Here is a 16,589-nt window from a genome sequence, read left to right as displayed (position 1 = left end):
GCAGGCTCCAGCACAATTAGTGCTCAGAGGTATTTTAATGGGCCTGGATTATCGGTCCAGGTTTTACAAGCAGCTGAAAGCTGGGTGGGATCGGCTGCTCGCTTACCTCTGGTGTTGTGAACTCTGTTTTTGGGCTCCCTCTTGTGGTCACAAGTGGTACTGTGTGAGCGTTGTCTTTGGGCTCCCTCTGGTGGCTCTTTGTGTCATTCTGCAGGTCTGAGGTTGGATCAGCTGTCTCGTTATCTGTTAGCTGGTTCCTATTTAGTTCAGCTGGACTCTCAGTGGTTGCCTGCTGTCGTTGTATTCAGTGCTATTCTGATTGCTCCTGTCTACATCCGTTATCAGTCTCTCCAAGAGAAGCTAAGTTTTGTTTGCTTATTTTTGCTCATCTGTGTTCAAGATGTGTCCTAGTATATGATGTGTTTTGGTCCAGCTTGCTAATATGTGATTTCCCTGCTTGCTGGTGCTCTGGGGTGCTGAGTTGCTCCCCCCACATCGTTAGTTGGTGTGGGGGTTCTCGCATTCTCTGCGTGGATATTTTTGCATAGGGTTTTTTACTGACCGCACAGATCCCTTGCTATTTTCTGCTATCTAGCGTTAGCGGGCCTCATTTGCTTAACCTGTTTCATCTCTGCGTTTGTCTTTTCCTCTTAACTCACCGTTATTATTTGTGTGGGGCTTCTATATCTTTGGGGTATTTCTCTGAGGCAAGTGAGGTCTTACTTTCTCTTTAGGGGTAGTCAGTTTCTCAGGCCGTGAAGAGACGTCTAGGATTTCAGGAAACGTTCCACGGCTACCTTTAGTGTGTTTGGTTAGAATCAGGTTTGCGGTCAGTCCAGTTACCACTTCCCCAGAGCTTGTCCTATTATCTCTGACTTAGCTGGTTAGATTTGTGATCCTAAGCCACTGGGATCATAACAGTACAGCAGGCCTGAAAAGTGTTTAATGCATCGCAGAAGTGGGATAAGAGAAGTCCTGAGTACAATTTTTTTTTTTTTCCTCTCCCTTTGCTGCAGTTTGTCCAGCTTCTCTCATCCCCTTAATCTCTGGGTGGCTTTGAGTTCAGCTGCAGACATGGATATTCAGAGTCTGACTTCTAGTGTGGATCATCTTGCTGCAAGGGTGCAAAGCATTCAGGATTTTGTTGTTCACAGTCCTATGTCTGAGCCAAAAGTACCTATTCCTGAGTTGTTTTCTGGAGATAGATCTAGGTTTCTGAATTTTAAGAATAATTGTAAATTATTTCTTTCTTTGAGACCTCGTTCCTCTGGTGATTCCGCTCAGCAAGTTAGAATTGTTATCTCCCTGTTACGTGGCGACCCTCAAGATTGGGCCTTCTCTCTGGCGCCGGGAGATCCTGCATTGCTGAATGTGGATGCGTTTTTTCTGGCACATGGATTGCTTTATGAGGAACCTAATCTTGAGAACCAGGCAGAAAGGGCCTTGCTGGCTCTCTCTCAGGGCCAGGATGAAGCTGAGGTGTATTGTCAAAAATTTCGGGAATGGTCGGTGCTTACTCAATGGAATGAGTGTGTCCTGGCTGCAAATTTCAGAGAAGGTCTTTCTGAAGCCATTAAGAATGTTATGGTGGGGTTCCCCATGCCTGCAAGTCTGAATGACTCAATGGCTTTGGCCATTCAGATTGATCGGCGTTTGCGGGAGCACAAGTCTGCGCACCATCTGGCGGTGTTTTCTGAACAGAGACCTGAGTCTATGCAATGTGACCGAATTCTGACCAGAATTGAGCGGCAAAATCATAGACGTTAAAATGGGTTTTGCTAATTTTTACCGTCGCTTCATTGCTAATTTTTCTGGCGTGGTTAAACCCTTGTTGGATTTGACCAAGAAGGGTTCTGATGTGACTAATTGGTCTCCTGCAGCCGTGGAAGCCTTTCGGGAGCTGAAGCGCCGGTTTTCTTCGGCTCCAGTTTTGTGTCAGCCTGATGTCTCTCTTCCTTTTCAGGTCGAGGTTGATGCTTCTGAGATTGGAGCAGGGGCTGTTTTGTCGCAGAGAAGCTCTGATTGCTCTGTGATGAAGCCTTGTGCTTTCTTTTCAAGAAAGTTTTCGCCTGCCGAGCGGAATTATGATGTTGGTAATCGGGAGTTGTTGGCTATGAAGTGGGCATTTGAGGAGTGGCGACATTGGCTCGAGGGAGCTAAGCATCGTGTGGTGGTCTTGACTGATCACAAAAATCTGATTTATCTCGAGTCTGCCAAGCGGCTGAATCCTAGACAGGCTCGTTGGTCGTTGTTTTTCTCCCGTTTCGATTTCGTGGTCTCGTACCTGCCTGGTTCGAAGAACGTGAAGGCTGATGCTCTTTCTAGGAGTTTTGTGCCTGACTCTCCAGGAGTTTCAGAGCCGGCTGGTATCCTCAGAGAGGGAGTGATATTGTCTGCCATTTCCCCAGATTTGCGACGAGTGCTGCAGACATTTCAGGCGGATAGACCTGACCGTTGCCCACCAGAGAGACTGTTTGTCCCGGATAGATGGACCAGCAGAGTTATTTCCGAGGTTCATTCTTCGGTGTTGGCAGGCCATCCTGGGATTTTTGGATCCAGGGATTTGGTGGCTAGGTCCTTCTGGTGGCCTTCCTTGTTGCGGGATGTGCGTTCCTTTGTGCAGTCCTGTGGGATTTGTGCTCGGGCTAAGCCTTGCTGTTCTCGTGCCAGCGGTTTGCTTTTGCCTTTGCCTGTCCCGAAGAGGCCTTGGACGCACATTTCCATGGATTTTATTTCGGATCTTCCAGTCTCTCAGAGAATGTCTGTCATCTGGGTGGTGTGTGATCGTTTTTCCAAAATGGTCCATTTGGTGCCCTTGCCTAAGTTGCCTTCCTCCTCCGATTTGGTTCCTCTATTTTTTCAGAATGTGGTTCGCTTGCACGGCATCCCTGAAAATATTGTGTCTGACAGAGGATCCCAGTTTGTGTCCAGATTTTGGCGGATCTTTTGTGCTAAGATGGGCATTTATTTGTCTTTTTCGTCGGCCTTCCATCCTCAGACGAATGGCCAAACCGAGTGAACTAATCAGACCTTGGAAACTTATTTAAGATGTTTTGTTTCTGCTGATCAGGATGATTGGGTGACTTTTTTGCCATTGGCCGAGTTTGCCCTTAATAATCGGGCTAGTTCTGCTACTTTAGTTTCGCCTTTTTTCTGCAATTCTGGTTTTCATCCTCGTTTTTCCTCGGGTCAGGTTGAGCCTTCTGACTGTCCTGGGGTGGATTCTGTGGTGGATAGGTTGCAGCAAATTTGGAACCATGTGGTGGACAATTTGAAGTTGTCACAGGAGAAGGCTCAGCGCTTTGCCAACCGCCGTCGCGGTGTGGGTCCCCGACTTCGTGTTGGGGATTTGGTATGGCTGTCTTCTCGGTATGTTCCTATGAAGGTTTCCTCTCCTAAATTTAAGCCTCGCTTCATCGGTCCTTATAAGATTTTGGAAATCCTTAACCCGGTGTCATTTCGTTTGGACCTCCCAGCGTCGTTTGCCATTCATAACGTGTTCCATAGATCTTTGTTGCGGAGGTATGTGGTGCCTGTGGTTCCTTCTGTTGAGCCCCTTGCCCCGGTGCTGGTTGAGGGCGAATTGGAGTATGTGGTGGAGAAGATCTTGGATTCTCGTATTTGGAGACGGAGGCTTCAGTATTTGGTTAAGTGGAAGGGCTATAGTCAGGAGGATAATTCCTGGGTTGTTGCCTCTGATGTTCATGCGGCCGATTTGGTTCATGCCTTCCATGTGGCTCATCCTGATCGCCCTGGGGGTTTTGATGAGGGTTCGGTGACCCCTCCTCAAGGGGGGGGTACTGTTGTGAACTCTGTTTTTGGGCTCCCTCTTGTGGTCACTAGTGGTACTTTGTGAGCGTTGTCTTTGGGCTCCCTCTGGTGGCTCTTTGTGTCATTTTGCAGGTCTGAGGTTGGATCAGCTGTCTCGTTATCTGTTAGCTGGTTCCTATTTAGTTCAGCTGGACTCTCAGTGGTTGCCTGCTGTCGTTGTATTCAGTGCTATTCTGATTGCTCCTGTCTACATCCGTTATCAGTCTCTCCAAGAGAAGCTAAGTTTTGTTTGCTTATTTTTGCTCATCTGTGTTCAAGATGTGTCCTAGTATATGATGTGTTTTGGTCCAGCTTGCTAATATGTGATTTCCCTGCTTGCTGGTGCTCTGGGGTGCTGAGTTGCTCCCCCCACATCGTTAGTTGGTGTGGGGGTTCTCGCATTCTCTGCGTGGATATTTTTGCATAGGGTTTTTTACTGACCGCACAGATCCCTTGCTATTTTCTGCTATCTAGCGTTAGCGGGCCTCATTTGCTTAACCTGTTTCATCTCTGCGTTTGTCTTTTCCTCTTAACTCACCGTTATTATTTGTGTGGGGCTTCTATATCTTTGGGGTATTTCTCTGAGGCAAGTGAGGTCTTACTTTCTCTTTAGGGGTAGTCAGTTTCTCAGGCCGTGAAGAGACGTCTAGGATTTCAGGAAACGTTCCACGGCTACCTTTAGTGTGTTTGGTTAGAATCAGGTTTGCGGTCAGTCCAGTTACCACTTCCCCAGAGCTTGTCCTATTATCTCTGACTTAGCTGGTTAGATTTGTGATCCTAAGCCACTGGGATCATAACACTCTGGTCCAAGTCTTGGATGGTCTGATATATGGCAGGTGGGGCTGTCTCACTTTGTCTGTGTGTTTTTCATGGTGAGGAGGCTTCAAATGCGTTGCTCAGACCCTGATGAAAAGATTCACATTAAAATGGCTGAGCTTATGTGTTATATGGACTTGTTATATTCTGTTTTGTTGTGTTATACCTTTTGTTTACCTAGAAGAGACCACTTTTTTTTGTTAACCATGACAGTTCAGGAACTTTTAATATACTGCTTGTTTTGAATCAACTAACTAGTCCCATGTATGAACCAGCATCTACCACAGAGCTGATCCTTGACATCTGTCAACATGGCTAATCCATTAACAGACAGACGAGTGGTTAAGAGTTTGCTAGTTTTGTACTTTTAATACACTTTAAAGAGCAAAATTTAAAGAGGTTTTCCATGCATAAAATTTTGAGGACCTATTTAAAGATAGTTTTACCATCTGGCACCCCCATCAAACAGCTTTGCTTACTTCCTGAATAGCACAATGTTACTCTCGGTGGGGCCTTCCCTATGGCAGCTGCTCTCTGCTGTTCCCCCTTGCTGGGTTTTGCAAGTGGCCCAACGTTCTCCCATGTTATTATCTGCATAGGCCTTTTTATGAGCCACCAGAGCGCACAATTGTGTCTTGGAATCAAGACTCTTAGTTTGACTGTGTCCAACTACCTGCTCCATACCAGGTTTCTGGTGTCTGGTCTGTCTATGGCTTCCAGTGCCTCAGTGCTTCTAGTACCTGCTCCATACCTGAAACCTCCATGTCCAGTCTGCCTGTGAACTCCACTGTTTCTACTCCATGCTTCCAACATGTCTTAAATATCTGTTGCATCAACAGCACCATTTCAAAATTGAGCCCTGCAACACACAACTTCATTTAATGGCTCACTGCTACTGTCAAGTACTCAACATTGAACAAGAGTTGATCTGTGGTAGCCACCACAATACATTGAATGAAATTGTCCAGATCAATTCCATTCATTTTTTTGCATTCATCCGTCTATAACAGTGAATTGGTGGGGGTGCTGATTGTTGGACACCCACAAATCTGACATTGATCACCTGTCCTTTGTTTAGATCAACAATATTTTATAAATCTTTTGTTGAACATTTTCATAATCATGGTAATATTTATGTTACTTTGCATATGAGCAGTGCCAGAAAGTAAGTACTTCAAAAAGCATATTGCTTCTGACAACTTATTTGTGCATTGTTTATTAAATGAATTCTTGTACAACTTGGATAAAGCAATTTCCCAGTCCACAAAATGAGCATTGCTACTTACCACTATAGATTTACAATAGTAATAATAGTTTTGTTAAAAATAAATGAATAAATCTCTTTCAGCCAATGTAGTGGATACAACAGGTGTTGTTTCAGCAGTACACGGGGAGGCAAAAAGCTTGGTGGTTACATACTCTTACATGATGCAACACGCTTGTTAGTTTCAACAGTTTGACTTGTACAGAGGTACTTAATTGATGTCAGCAATGTTCTGCTGTAACTAGAGATGAGCAGATCATTTTAAATCAAAATTTGCCAGTTTCAATTAATTTTACCCAAAAAATGAGCTGTGTGTTCTGATCTCTATCACTACACTGTGGAATCCTCAAATAGCATTTCTTGACCGGCCATCATGTTTTATAGTCCCTGAGGTAGCTCCTATGATTGGCTGCACTAGACTGTGTAATGTGATAGCTGCAGGGCATTATGGGGATGCCACTCTAGCCGTGCTTGTTATCTTTAGCCCTCTTTCTGAGTCATCAACAGTGTGAGAATTGGCTCAACATTTTTTTTGCCAAAATTTGCAAATGAAAGTGCAGATTGTTCAAATCTTTAGGAACCTGTAATATTAAGGAAAATCAACCTGAAGTCAATTATGAGTGGATACTTTTATAAAAGGGTTGCAGACCTATTTTTCAACCATATCACAAGCAATTGCTCCTCCACTTTTCCAGATGAATGATGGTTACATAGTTTTAAACACAATTAATATCTGCAATGCCGGACCGTGAAATTTTACTGATTCCTTTGTAAGAGGTTTGCGAGACCTATATTTCAACCCTCTCATAAGCCATTTTTCCTTTGTAGATGCTTTTCCTGACCACTCCTTCGTTAAAAAAAGTGGGCAGGCAAAATTTGATGTGTAATGTTATTAGCTTTTCTGCCTACTTCATTAATTTACAGTGTGCTGACCTTCCAACTACACGTCCAATTCCACTAGCCATATAGAGAGATGAGTAATCAAAGTCATAGTCCATTGCTGGCATGATCCAATATCAGTAAAAATGGTTAAAATTTAACATAACTTTGCTCTACTTTTAGCTCTGCAAAAAGCAGTGTAATACAATGTTTCTCCTAAAATAAGGCAGGATTTTGTTTTATCTTTTGCTCCAAAAAATGGATTAGGGCTTATTTTGAAAGGCCACCTTATTTTTGGGGAAAGATGGTATAATGTCATCAAAATGTTAAGGGTTTTTGTGACAAGATTATGCAATCTTTAAGCTAAACATTATATTAAGTACTAGCTGAAAAGCCTGGCATTGCCTGGGCATAGTAAATATCTGTGGTCAGTTATAGCACCTCACTTCTCTTATTTTCCCATCACGCCTCTCATTTTCCCCTCACATCTTTCATTTTCCCCCTCACATCTCTCATTTTCTCCCTCACACCTCTCATTTTCCCCCTCACTCCTCTTATTTTCCCCCTCACTCCTCTCATTCCGCCCTCACTCCTCTCATTCCCCCCTAACACTTGTAATTTCAACCTCACATCTGTCATTTTCCGATCACTCCACTATTTTCCCTCACTCCTCTCATTTTGCACTCACACCTTTTCATTTTCACCTCACACCTCTCATTTTCACCTCACACCTCTCATTTTCCCCTCAGTATGTACATGTTTGTCATCTCCCTTATATATAGTATACACCTGCATGTCATCTCCTGTATATAGTATATAACTGTATGTCATCTCCCCTGTATATAGTATATACCTGTATGTCATCTCCCCTGTAAATAGTATATACCTGCTGTATGTCATCTCCTCCTGTATATTGTATATACCTATGTGTCATCTCCTCCTGTATATAGTATATACCTGTGTGTCATCTCTTCTGTATATAGTATATACCTGTATGTCATCTCCTCCTATATATAGTATATACCTGTATGTCATCTCCTGTATATAGTATATACCTGTATGTCATCTCCCCTGTTTATAGTATATAACAGCTGTATGTCATCTCCTCCTCTATATACCTATGTGTTATCTCCTCTTTTATATAGTATATACCTATATGTAATCTCCCCCTGTATATAGTATATACGTGTGTCATCTCCTCCTGTATACAGTATATACCTGTATGTCATCTCCTTCTGTACATAATATATACCTGTAAGGCTAGTTTCACACTAGCGTTTGCATGAGCTGCGGAAGGCTGCGGACTTCCTCCATGTAGCCCCGGCCTCGGACGCACCTCCGCCTCTAGCTCCGCCTACTTCTGCATGCCGCCGGCTTGCGGCCTGTGTACCTATCTTTAACATTAGGTACGCAGGTTGTGCCGCAGTATGCGAATGCATCCATGCTTCCGCATCCGTCGTTTTGACGATGCGGCGAACAGCGTAAACGCAGCTTGTAGCAGTTTCATTTTTTTGCCGCATCGTCAAAACGATGCATGTGGAAGCATCCGCATACTGCGGCACGACCTGCGTATCTAATGTTAAAGATAGGTACACAGGCCGCAAGCCGGCCGCATGCAGAAGTAGGTGGAGCTAGAGTTGGAGGTGCGGCTGAGGGTGGGGCTTCACGGAGGAAGTCCGCAGCCCTCCGCAGCTCATGCAAACGCTAGTGTGAAACTAGCCTAAGTCATCTCCTCCTGTATATAGTATATACCTGTGTGTCATCTGCTCCTGTATATAGTATATACCCGATGTATGTCATCTCCTCCTTTATAATGTATTTTCCATGTAAGTCATCTCCTCCTCTATATATTATATACCTGTGTGTCATCTGCTCCTATATATAGTGTATACCTGTGTGTCATCTCCCCTGTATATAGTATATACGTGTGTCATCTCCCGTTTATAATATGTACCTGTATGTCATCTCCTCCTGTATATAGTATATACCTGTAAGTCATCTCCTCCTGTATATAGTATATACCTGTAAGTCATCTCCTCCTGTATATAGTATATACCTGTTTGTCATCTGCTCCTATATATAGTGTATACCTGTGTGTCATCTCCCCTGTATATAGTATGTACCTGTATGTCATCTCCTCCTGTATTAGACCTCATTCACACGTTATTTGGTCAGTATTTTTACCTCAGTATTTGTAAGCTAAATTAGCAGCCTGATAAATCCCCAGCCAACAGGAAGCCCACCCCCTGGCAGTAAATATTAGCTCACACATACACATAATAGACAGGTCATGTGACTGACAGCTGCCATATTTCCTATATGGTACAGTTGTTGCTCTTGTAGTTTGTCTGCTTATTAATCGGATTTTTATTTTTGAAGGATAATACCAGACTTGTGTGTGTTTTAGGGCGAGTTTCATGTGTCAAGTTGTGTGTGTTGAGTTGCGTGTGGCGACATGCATGTAGCGACTTTTGTGAGATGAGTTTTGTGTGGCGACATGCGTGTAGCAACCTTTTGTGTGTCGAGTTGCATGTGACAGGTTAGTGTAGCAAGTTGTGTGCAGCAAGTTTTGCGCATGGTGAGTTTTGCGCATGGCGAGTTTTATGTGTGGTGCCTTTTGAGTATATGCAAGTTTTGTGTGAGGCAACTTTTGCATGTGTTGCAACTTTTGTGAATGTGGCAATTTTTCTGCTTGTGCAAGTTTTGCGCGTGGCGAGTTTTCCATGAGGTGAGTTTTGCACATGCGGCGAGTTTTGCGTGAGCCTAGTTTTGCATGTGGCAAGATTTGCATGTGGCAAATTTTGCGCGTGGCGAGTTTTGAGTGGCGACTTTTGTGTTTCGACTTTTATGTGGCGAGGTTGGTGTAAGTGTGGTGAAATGTGTGCTGAGGGTGGTATATGTGTTCAAGCATGTAGTAGTATGTGGTGCATTTTGTGTGTGTGTTCATATCCCCGTGTGTGGTGAGTATCCCATGTCGGGGCCCCACCTTAGCAACTGTATGGTATATACTCTTTGGCGCCATCGCTCTAATTCTTTAAGTCCCCCTTGTTCACATCTGGCAGCTGTCAATTTGCCTCCAACACTTTTTCCCCATTATGTAGATAGGGGCAAAATTGTTTGGTGAATTGGAAAGCGCGGGGTTAAAATTTCACCTCACAACATAGCCTATGACGCTCTCGGGGTCCAGACAGGTGACTGCGCAAAATTTTGTGGCTGTAGCTGCGACGGTGCAGATGCCAATCCCGGACATACACACATACACACACACATTCAGCTTTATATATTAGATGTGACTTAGTAGTCTTATAATGTTACTTACAGGTTTTTATAAGATACTGTATGCAACTTTTAAATTATTCTAAGTTTTAACGATTAAATGATTTTGTTACTAATCAATAAATATTTCCGGTGCTCTTTTCTGAACATGCATCCAGTGAAATATTGAAAAAACCTTTTGTCATTTGGAGAGTCCAATAACATTGCAATTAGTGTCATAAACTAATTAAACCCACATGGCATTTCATCTGCTAGTTGCATTCATTATACATCAACGTTCATGGATAAATTAAGGAGAAATTAAATCCACTATTTGACATTAATATATTGTAGCTGTGAGACTGTGTCAGGACAGAAAACTATAGAAACCCATAGTGCATGCATACACCTTGACAGCTACTTTCTGATCATAGTGAGGTCAAAATGTGGAACAATTTGATTCAATTGTATCAGGTCAATATAGGATACTTTAATACAGATATTGGAAAGGATTCATCTTCCTGTGATGAATGGAGTGACAGTTTCTCTTTGTACAGGGCTGAATTGACTAAACTTTAGTAACCCTACACTACTGCCTGACTCAAATAATTGAAGGGTGAAGAATCCTACATTAACCTAATATGTGACTACACTGGACTTGGGAACAGCTTTAGCATGCGTAGGTATTTACACAAAATATGTAGAAAAGCCTGGTCATACTCATCCCCCGAAAAAGATAAAGCTGGTTTTGATGTGCATAAAAGATTAAAATACTCAGGAGCTGTCTCGACTCTCATGCTCCTAACTTCTTAAAGCATTTCCACATCAACAGCATTCATTCGGCCAGCACTTTAAGTGCATGAATTTCTCTTCTTCCCTTCTCTCTAGGTATTGCTCCAGCCATTGTCCAATAACTTTTCTTCTCTGAAAAGAGCGTCCATCTCTGTTTTATTCATGCATGCAGTTTGAAAGACAGGAGAGCAAGAATGTGACAACAAAGCATTTATTCTTAAGTATGCCAGATGTCATTTTAAGTAGGTGAAGAGACATAAGCTATTGTTCATATTAGCCTGAACATTGACTCTTGTTGTAGGTTGAATTGATGTTTGCTGATTTTTTGAATGGCTGCTGGTTACCTATTATATCAGCTCTCTGCAACGTATTGTTCTAATATCCTTGGTGAACAAAGGCAGACGTTAATTGAACAATCAATGTTTGTTAATTTTGTTAATGCCCGCTGACTACCTATTGTATAAATCCATGCAGCTTGTTGATCTGCAAACACTGAAGGACAAAATATACATATTTATTGAACAGTGGGACAATGGGAGATGACCTCCTTTCACATAATCCCAAATGTGTGGATAATGGCGTGAATAGGAGTTGTGGACTATAAAAGGGGTATCTGCCTCTGTGTTCAGAAACTCTAAATACAGATTTGAGACTCTACAGAACAGAAGCCAGGGAAAAATGGTTCCAACAGGAGGAATACAAATTTGATCCACTGCCAATCAATGGAAATGTTTGGAGACCCCAGGTAACAGTAAGGTCACCTGGCCACATACCTCAATCGACTTTGTCAGCTTGCTAAGTTTGCCGCTGCCTCCTCTCTTTGAGTACCTAGCAAAAGCAATGTGCCCCTGGTTTGGGTAGTTGGCCCTGGATGACCTGGTATCACAGATATTCTAATTCCTGGCCAGCGAGTGAGACTTTGTCAATTGCACCAACTTATGTACTCGTTGGGACTCTACTATATATTATTGACTGTTGTGGATCCAATAAATTATTACCCTAGTGTGTTACCCTCACCCTATGTTGTCTGAGTAGTATTATGCTCAAGGGAAAGGAGTATGAGCATTCAGTGGGATGTACCTTGGTCCATACAGCCTTTTTAAAAACAGATATTTCAGTGTATGAGAGCATCCACTGACCCTTGTGTCTCCATGTAAGATACTAGCAGGAACGTGGGATGCAGTGACAGATGGGAGGCAGAGCAAGGGTTAACAGGTTTATTTACACGGGAATACTCCACACAGGGAGGAAAAGAGTTAAACAGTATGAATGGCAAAGTGAAGTACAACGGTACAAATACTGACACTTTGGTAGCAAGCATATCAGGAAGTCTTAAAACTCCAGCTCTGGCTACAAACTCAATAAAGCCAGCAACAGCGGGCATGGTGTCTTTATTAATGGGGTTCAGCAAACAACAATTCTCCATCTTCTGGTGACAGTGGTTGGTCTCTGGTACCTTCCACTGCCCCTAGTCCATATACTGTAGATGCCTCCAAGGTTATGGGCTATTGTACTGCCTAAGACCGATGTGTCTCCTGTACTACTCTCCTGACAGTCTTGGTCAAACAGGCCCAAAGTGGCAGATGGTAATATGGGTCACAGTCTTGTACGAGCCCAGTGTGGCTCAGTAGGTGTTTAATGGCCCAGTGAGGGTGCGCAGGTCTGTACTATCCCCAGTCACTCTTATGGGGCACATGTGTAGTACTCACGGACATGGAGACCAGACTCACACCACAGGTCTATCTCTCCCTGGTCCCCGCTGTTGGCGGCGGGTGACGACAGGCACTGGGTTGAACACTGTTGGTGCTCTCATGGCAGGGCACTTCTCTCTCTGGCTGCTGCACAGCTGGGTCAGCTCCGCTCAGTCTGCACTCCTCTGCTGGGTGTAAACGGCTCATCTCTGCACGGCTCTGCTCTGTATGGCTCTGCTTTGCATGCGACGGGTGCTCCTTCTATATGGCCCATCGCCAAACCGGTACACTCAGATGGGGGAAGCAGAGCGCACTGCTCACTGCTCTGCGCGCCACTCTGCACACCGCTCTCTGAGCTGCTCCCCACACTCCTTTATGCCGGTGCCAGACTCCCCCATTTTGTGTGCTGCACGTCTTTTTCTGTCTCTCTCTGCCCTTCTCCATCCCCAGGAAGGTCCTCCTTGCCCAGGCTTCCCCCAGACAACAGGGAAAGGTCCGCCCCACTCAGGCTCCCGCCCGGGAACACAGGATGCAGCCTTTTTAGTTCTGGACCCAGCATGCAGGTACCAGTGGTCCGGTCTACCTCCTTACATCCACAATGAACTTGAAGTTGAAGACATTTTCCCAACACAGTAATTGATCACAATATCTGCTGCTAGAGACAGATTACACTTGACAACAGGCAGTAGACAATGAGTCAAGGAGAATGGAGATACTTAGTGGTCAGTTCTTTGGAGCAATTTTTGACGGAAGACAACATAGCTGGTTAATAAAGTGATTTCACAATATTTATCACACAAGCTATAAAATCTAATAAAATTTTCTGAATGTGTAGTGATTAGGGCGAACCCGATCAGTAAAGTTCGGTTTCTGTACCAAACACCTAGTGTTCAGTCAGGGACCCCGAACATGGACTTCTTCATGAAGTCCGTGTTACTGTTTGGGTTCCACACCTCGAGCATTGGGTGTTTCTACGCTGTCATCTGCATGACAGGCTGAGAAACACTGGCGGCTCTGACCTTTTTGCCAGTCAGAGATCTGCAGTTCCCACACTGTCAGATGAGCCAGCAGCTGTGAAAGGCGGTAAAACATTTACTCCCATGAGCCTATGCCTGCTGTCACTGATAACAGCAAGAGCAGGCGCCGCTAATGGGAGTAATCATCAGGCGACGCCTGTGCTATAAATAAATAAATAAAAAATTTGACATAGGGTCACTTCTACTTTTGATAACCAGCATCGCAAAAATGATAGCTTCAGGCTGCAACCTCTGCTGTCAGCTGTATCATGGTTGATTATCAAGAATACAAGGGTCCCCAAGCCGTTTTTACAAATTATTTAAATAAATAATTTAAAATACGGCTTGGAGTCCCCCTTATTTTTGACAACCAGCGAAGCTAAAGCAAACAACTTGGAGCTGGTATTCTCAGGCTGGTAAGGGACATGGAAATTACCCCACCCCAAGCCTAAAAGTAGCCTAAAAGTAGCAGCTTGCAGCCACCCCAGAAAAGGCGCATTTATTAAGCTTTGAATTTTATCTTTATATACTGTATGTATATATATATATATATATATATATATATATATACATACACAGACATACACATAAACATGCATATACTTATATGTGTATGTTTACATTACATTTAAATATGTACTATATATATAAGTATATATGGGTATGTGTATATATATATATATATATATGTGTATATATATATACACACAGTATATTAAGATAAAATTCAATAGACATTGCTTTTAACGGCTTAAAGACACTCTGTCCCTAACACCCAGCACCCATGTCCATGATATATGATCTAACACGGTATTTTAACAGATCAAGGTAATGTGGTTCCAGTTTCATAAACTATATAGCTTTTAACATTTGGATGAAATTTTTACATATGTAGAAACAAATAATAACATAATTTATATGGTATAATATATTATCGAAATATGTAATAACATGAAACTAATATGCTTTTGTGATATGAAATATGGTTCCTTTTTGTTTCACCTTGCACAATCCCTGGAAACATTATTATTCTCAGAATTCTATTTTTTCATGTAACCAGTTTTCTCACTTTATTTCTTTTTACTCTTTCCCCCTTATGTGATGCTGATTTTCTCATTTATCTACCACTGAGGTATGGATCAATACTGTTCAGTTGCAAACCTGTGTTTATAAAAGGTTTACAAAGCCACATGTCCTATTTTAATGCCTACTTCTGCTTCTTGAATAAAAAAGTAGCTTCTTTGGTGCGGGCAGTCAATGTGGATTTTGTATTGATTCTCTGGGGTGTAAGGTGCATGTACAGAGCTAACGTGTGGTCCTAAAAATAGGACAGCTCATTAAAATTGATCATTGCATTGAAAGATCCTTCCATGGTTTTCCTTAAATGTATATTTATCTAACATTTGAACTTCTTGAAGGGTTGTGAAAGCTTCATCTTAGTCCGTCTTGTTTTTATCATGCCTTTCAAAAACATATTGTTGTCTAGTTGAAGAATATTTATTAATGTTTTAACCAATTATGTTAGGACATTCAAAAAGCAAGTTTCCATTATCCTTTGAAGAAAAATTTGTAAAGAATTAATATAACCAAGAAGGGGCTTAGCTCAAGGATACAAAAAATTTGAAAATGAGAATCTAGGTGTCATGCCCTATAGCTGGCGGTCCTGCTCTAGACATAAGTTTTGCACGGAATTTCAAGTAGGTGACTTTTACCCTTTTCTTTTAGGATTGCCTGAACCAAAAATTGAAGAAGTTTTCCACGGTCTTAAAATTGAACAAGGTTTCTATACATCCAAAGATTTCTTACCTCTTGTGGCTAAAGCAAGCAAACATGGTGAGTACAGTTTAGAAAATAGTTATTTCACACACAATTTGCACATGATTTCAGCATTCTTACAAATGTAAATATGATTTCAATAAATTAATCCCCGACCCAAAAAAAGTAAAAAGAGGAGTTTAAAAAAAATCTATAACATCCTCTCATTTTAGTTTTAACATCTTTGTTACTCCATTTTCCCGAGCATTTATGTGGTCCCTGAAGCCTCAGCATTTGGAGTGCCAGTGAATGGGGTTGGCTTAGCTGTTGAGATGAGCAGTCCTCAGTGTAGAGATTGGTGGCTTGCAAGTGTTTTTTTTTTTTAATCCTTGAATTTCAAAGTTTTTAAATTCGAATAGAATAGTAAATTTCAGGAGATTCAACTCAAACTCAATCCTCCGTGGATCAATCCACTGATGTTTACTATTTAGTAAATATTTTGTTCTTGCACAGACCAGCATATTTTCGGTCTGAGTACGATTAGACAAAGCACAGACCAATTTTATTTTATGGGGCTGTGCAAAAGTAAGATTTTTTCTTTTGACTGAGTAAGTCCGATGAATAAAATCTCTGCATGTCCGAGTTTGATCTGATACTCGGATCTCACTCGGCCATGAAACCATCGGACTGCGCTCGGATGACATCACAACGCAGCCCGATTTCCATGGACTGACATGGATTTTTTTTCTCCATCTTTTCATCTGAGAGAATCGGATCCTACTATGATCACACTCTGATCAAACTCTGCTCATAGTTTGATAAGAGTGTGATTTGCATAATTGACCCCATGGTCATATGACCCTTGTCTTATAGTGAGACATCCAATAAATTGTAGAAGAAGAAACAATAAACGCGGCAGCATTCACCGATCCTTTTAGTTCAAGTGTCCTTTATTGAAACACGCAACAAGGCATCTTCACGGCTCGGGGGAGTAGAAGGAGTGAGGAGTGTGACGGGCGAGACGACGACCGTTTCGCGCTACACCGAGCGCTTCTACGGGACCCGTAGAAGCGCTCGGTGTAGCGCGAAACGGTCGTCGTCTCACCCGTCACACTCCTCACTCCTTCTACTCCCCCGAGCCGTGAAGATGCCTTGTTGCGTGTTTCAATAAAGGACACTTGAACTAAAAGGATCGGTGAGTGCTGCCGCGTTTATTGTTTCTTCTTCTACATGATTGATACTTTACTCCATGCGTGCACCTCTGCCCTTGCTGCGGACTTCCTAATACTTCAGTGCTGAGCTCCTTGAATA

General features: G+C 42.6%; 1 protein-coding gene across 4 annotated transcripts in view; it reads left to right on the top strand.

Moving 5' to 3' along the window:
- The window catches only part of DPYD (dihydropyrimidine dehydrogenase), a 1,626,828-nt gene that overhangs the window by 758,937 nt on the left and 851,302 nt on the right, over positions 1 to 16,589 (top strand). For all 4 annotated transcript variants that reach the window (XM_077278231.1, XM_077278232.1, XM_077278230.1 and 1 more), the window contains one exon: positions 15,249 to 15,356. In XM_077278231.1, the coding sequence (XP_077134346.1) occupies positions 15,249 to 15,356 (108 nt within the window). The remainder of the gene's footprint in view (positions 1 to 15,248; positions 15,357 to 16,589) is intronic.

This window comes from Ranitomeya variabilis, chromosome 8 (genome assembly GCF_051348905.1).
Source record: "Ranitomeya variabilis isolate aRanVar5 chromosome 8, aRanVar5.hap1, whole genome shotgun sequence".
NCBI lineage: Eukaryota > Metazoa > Chordata > Amphibia > Anura > Dendrobatidae > Ranitomeya > Ranitomeya variabilis.
This window is presented reverse-complemented; position numbering and strand designations above follow the sequence as displayed.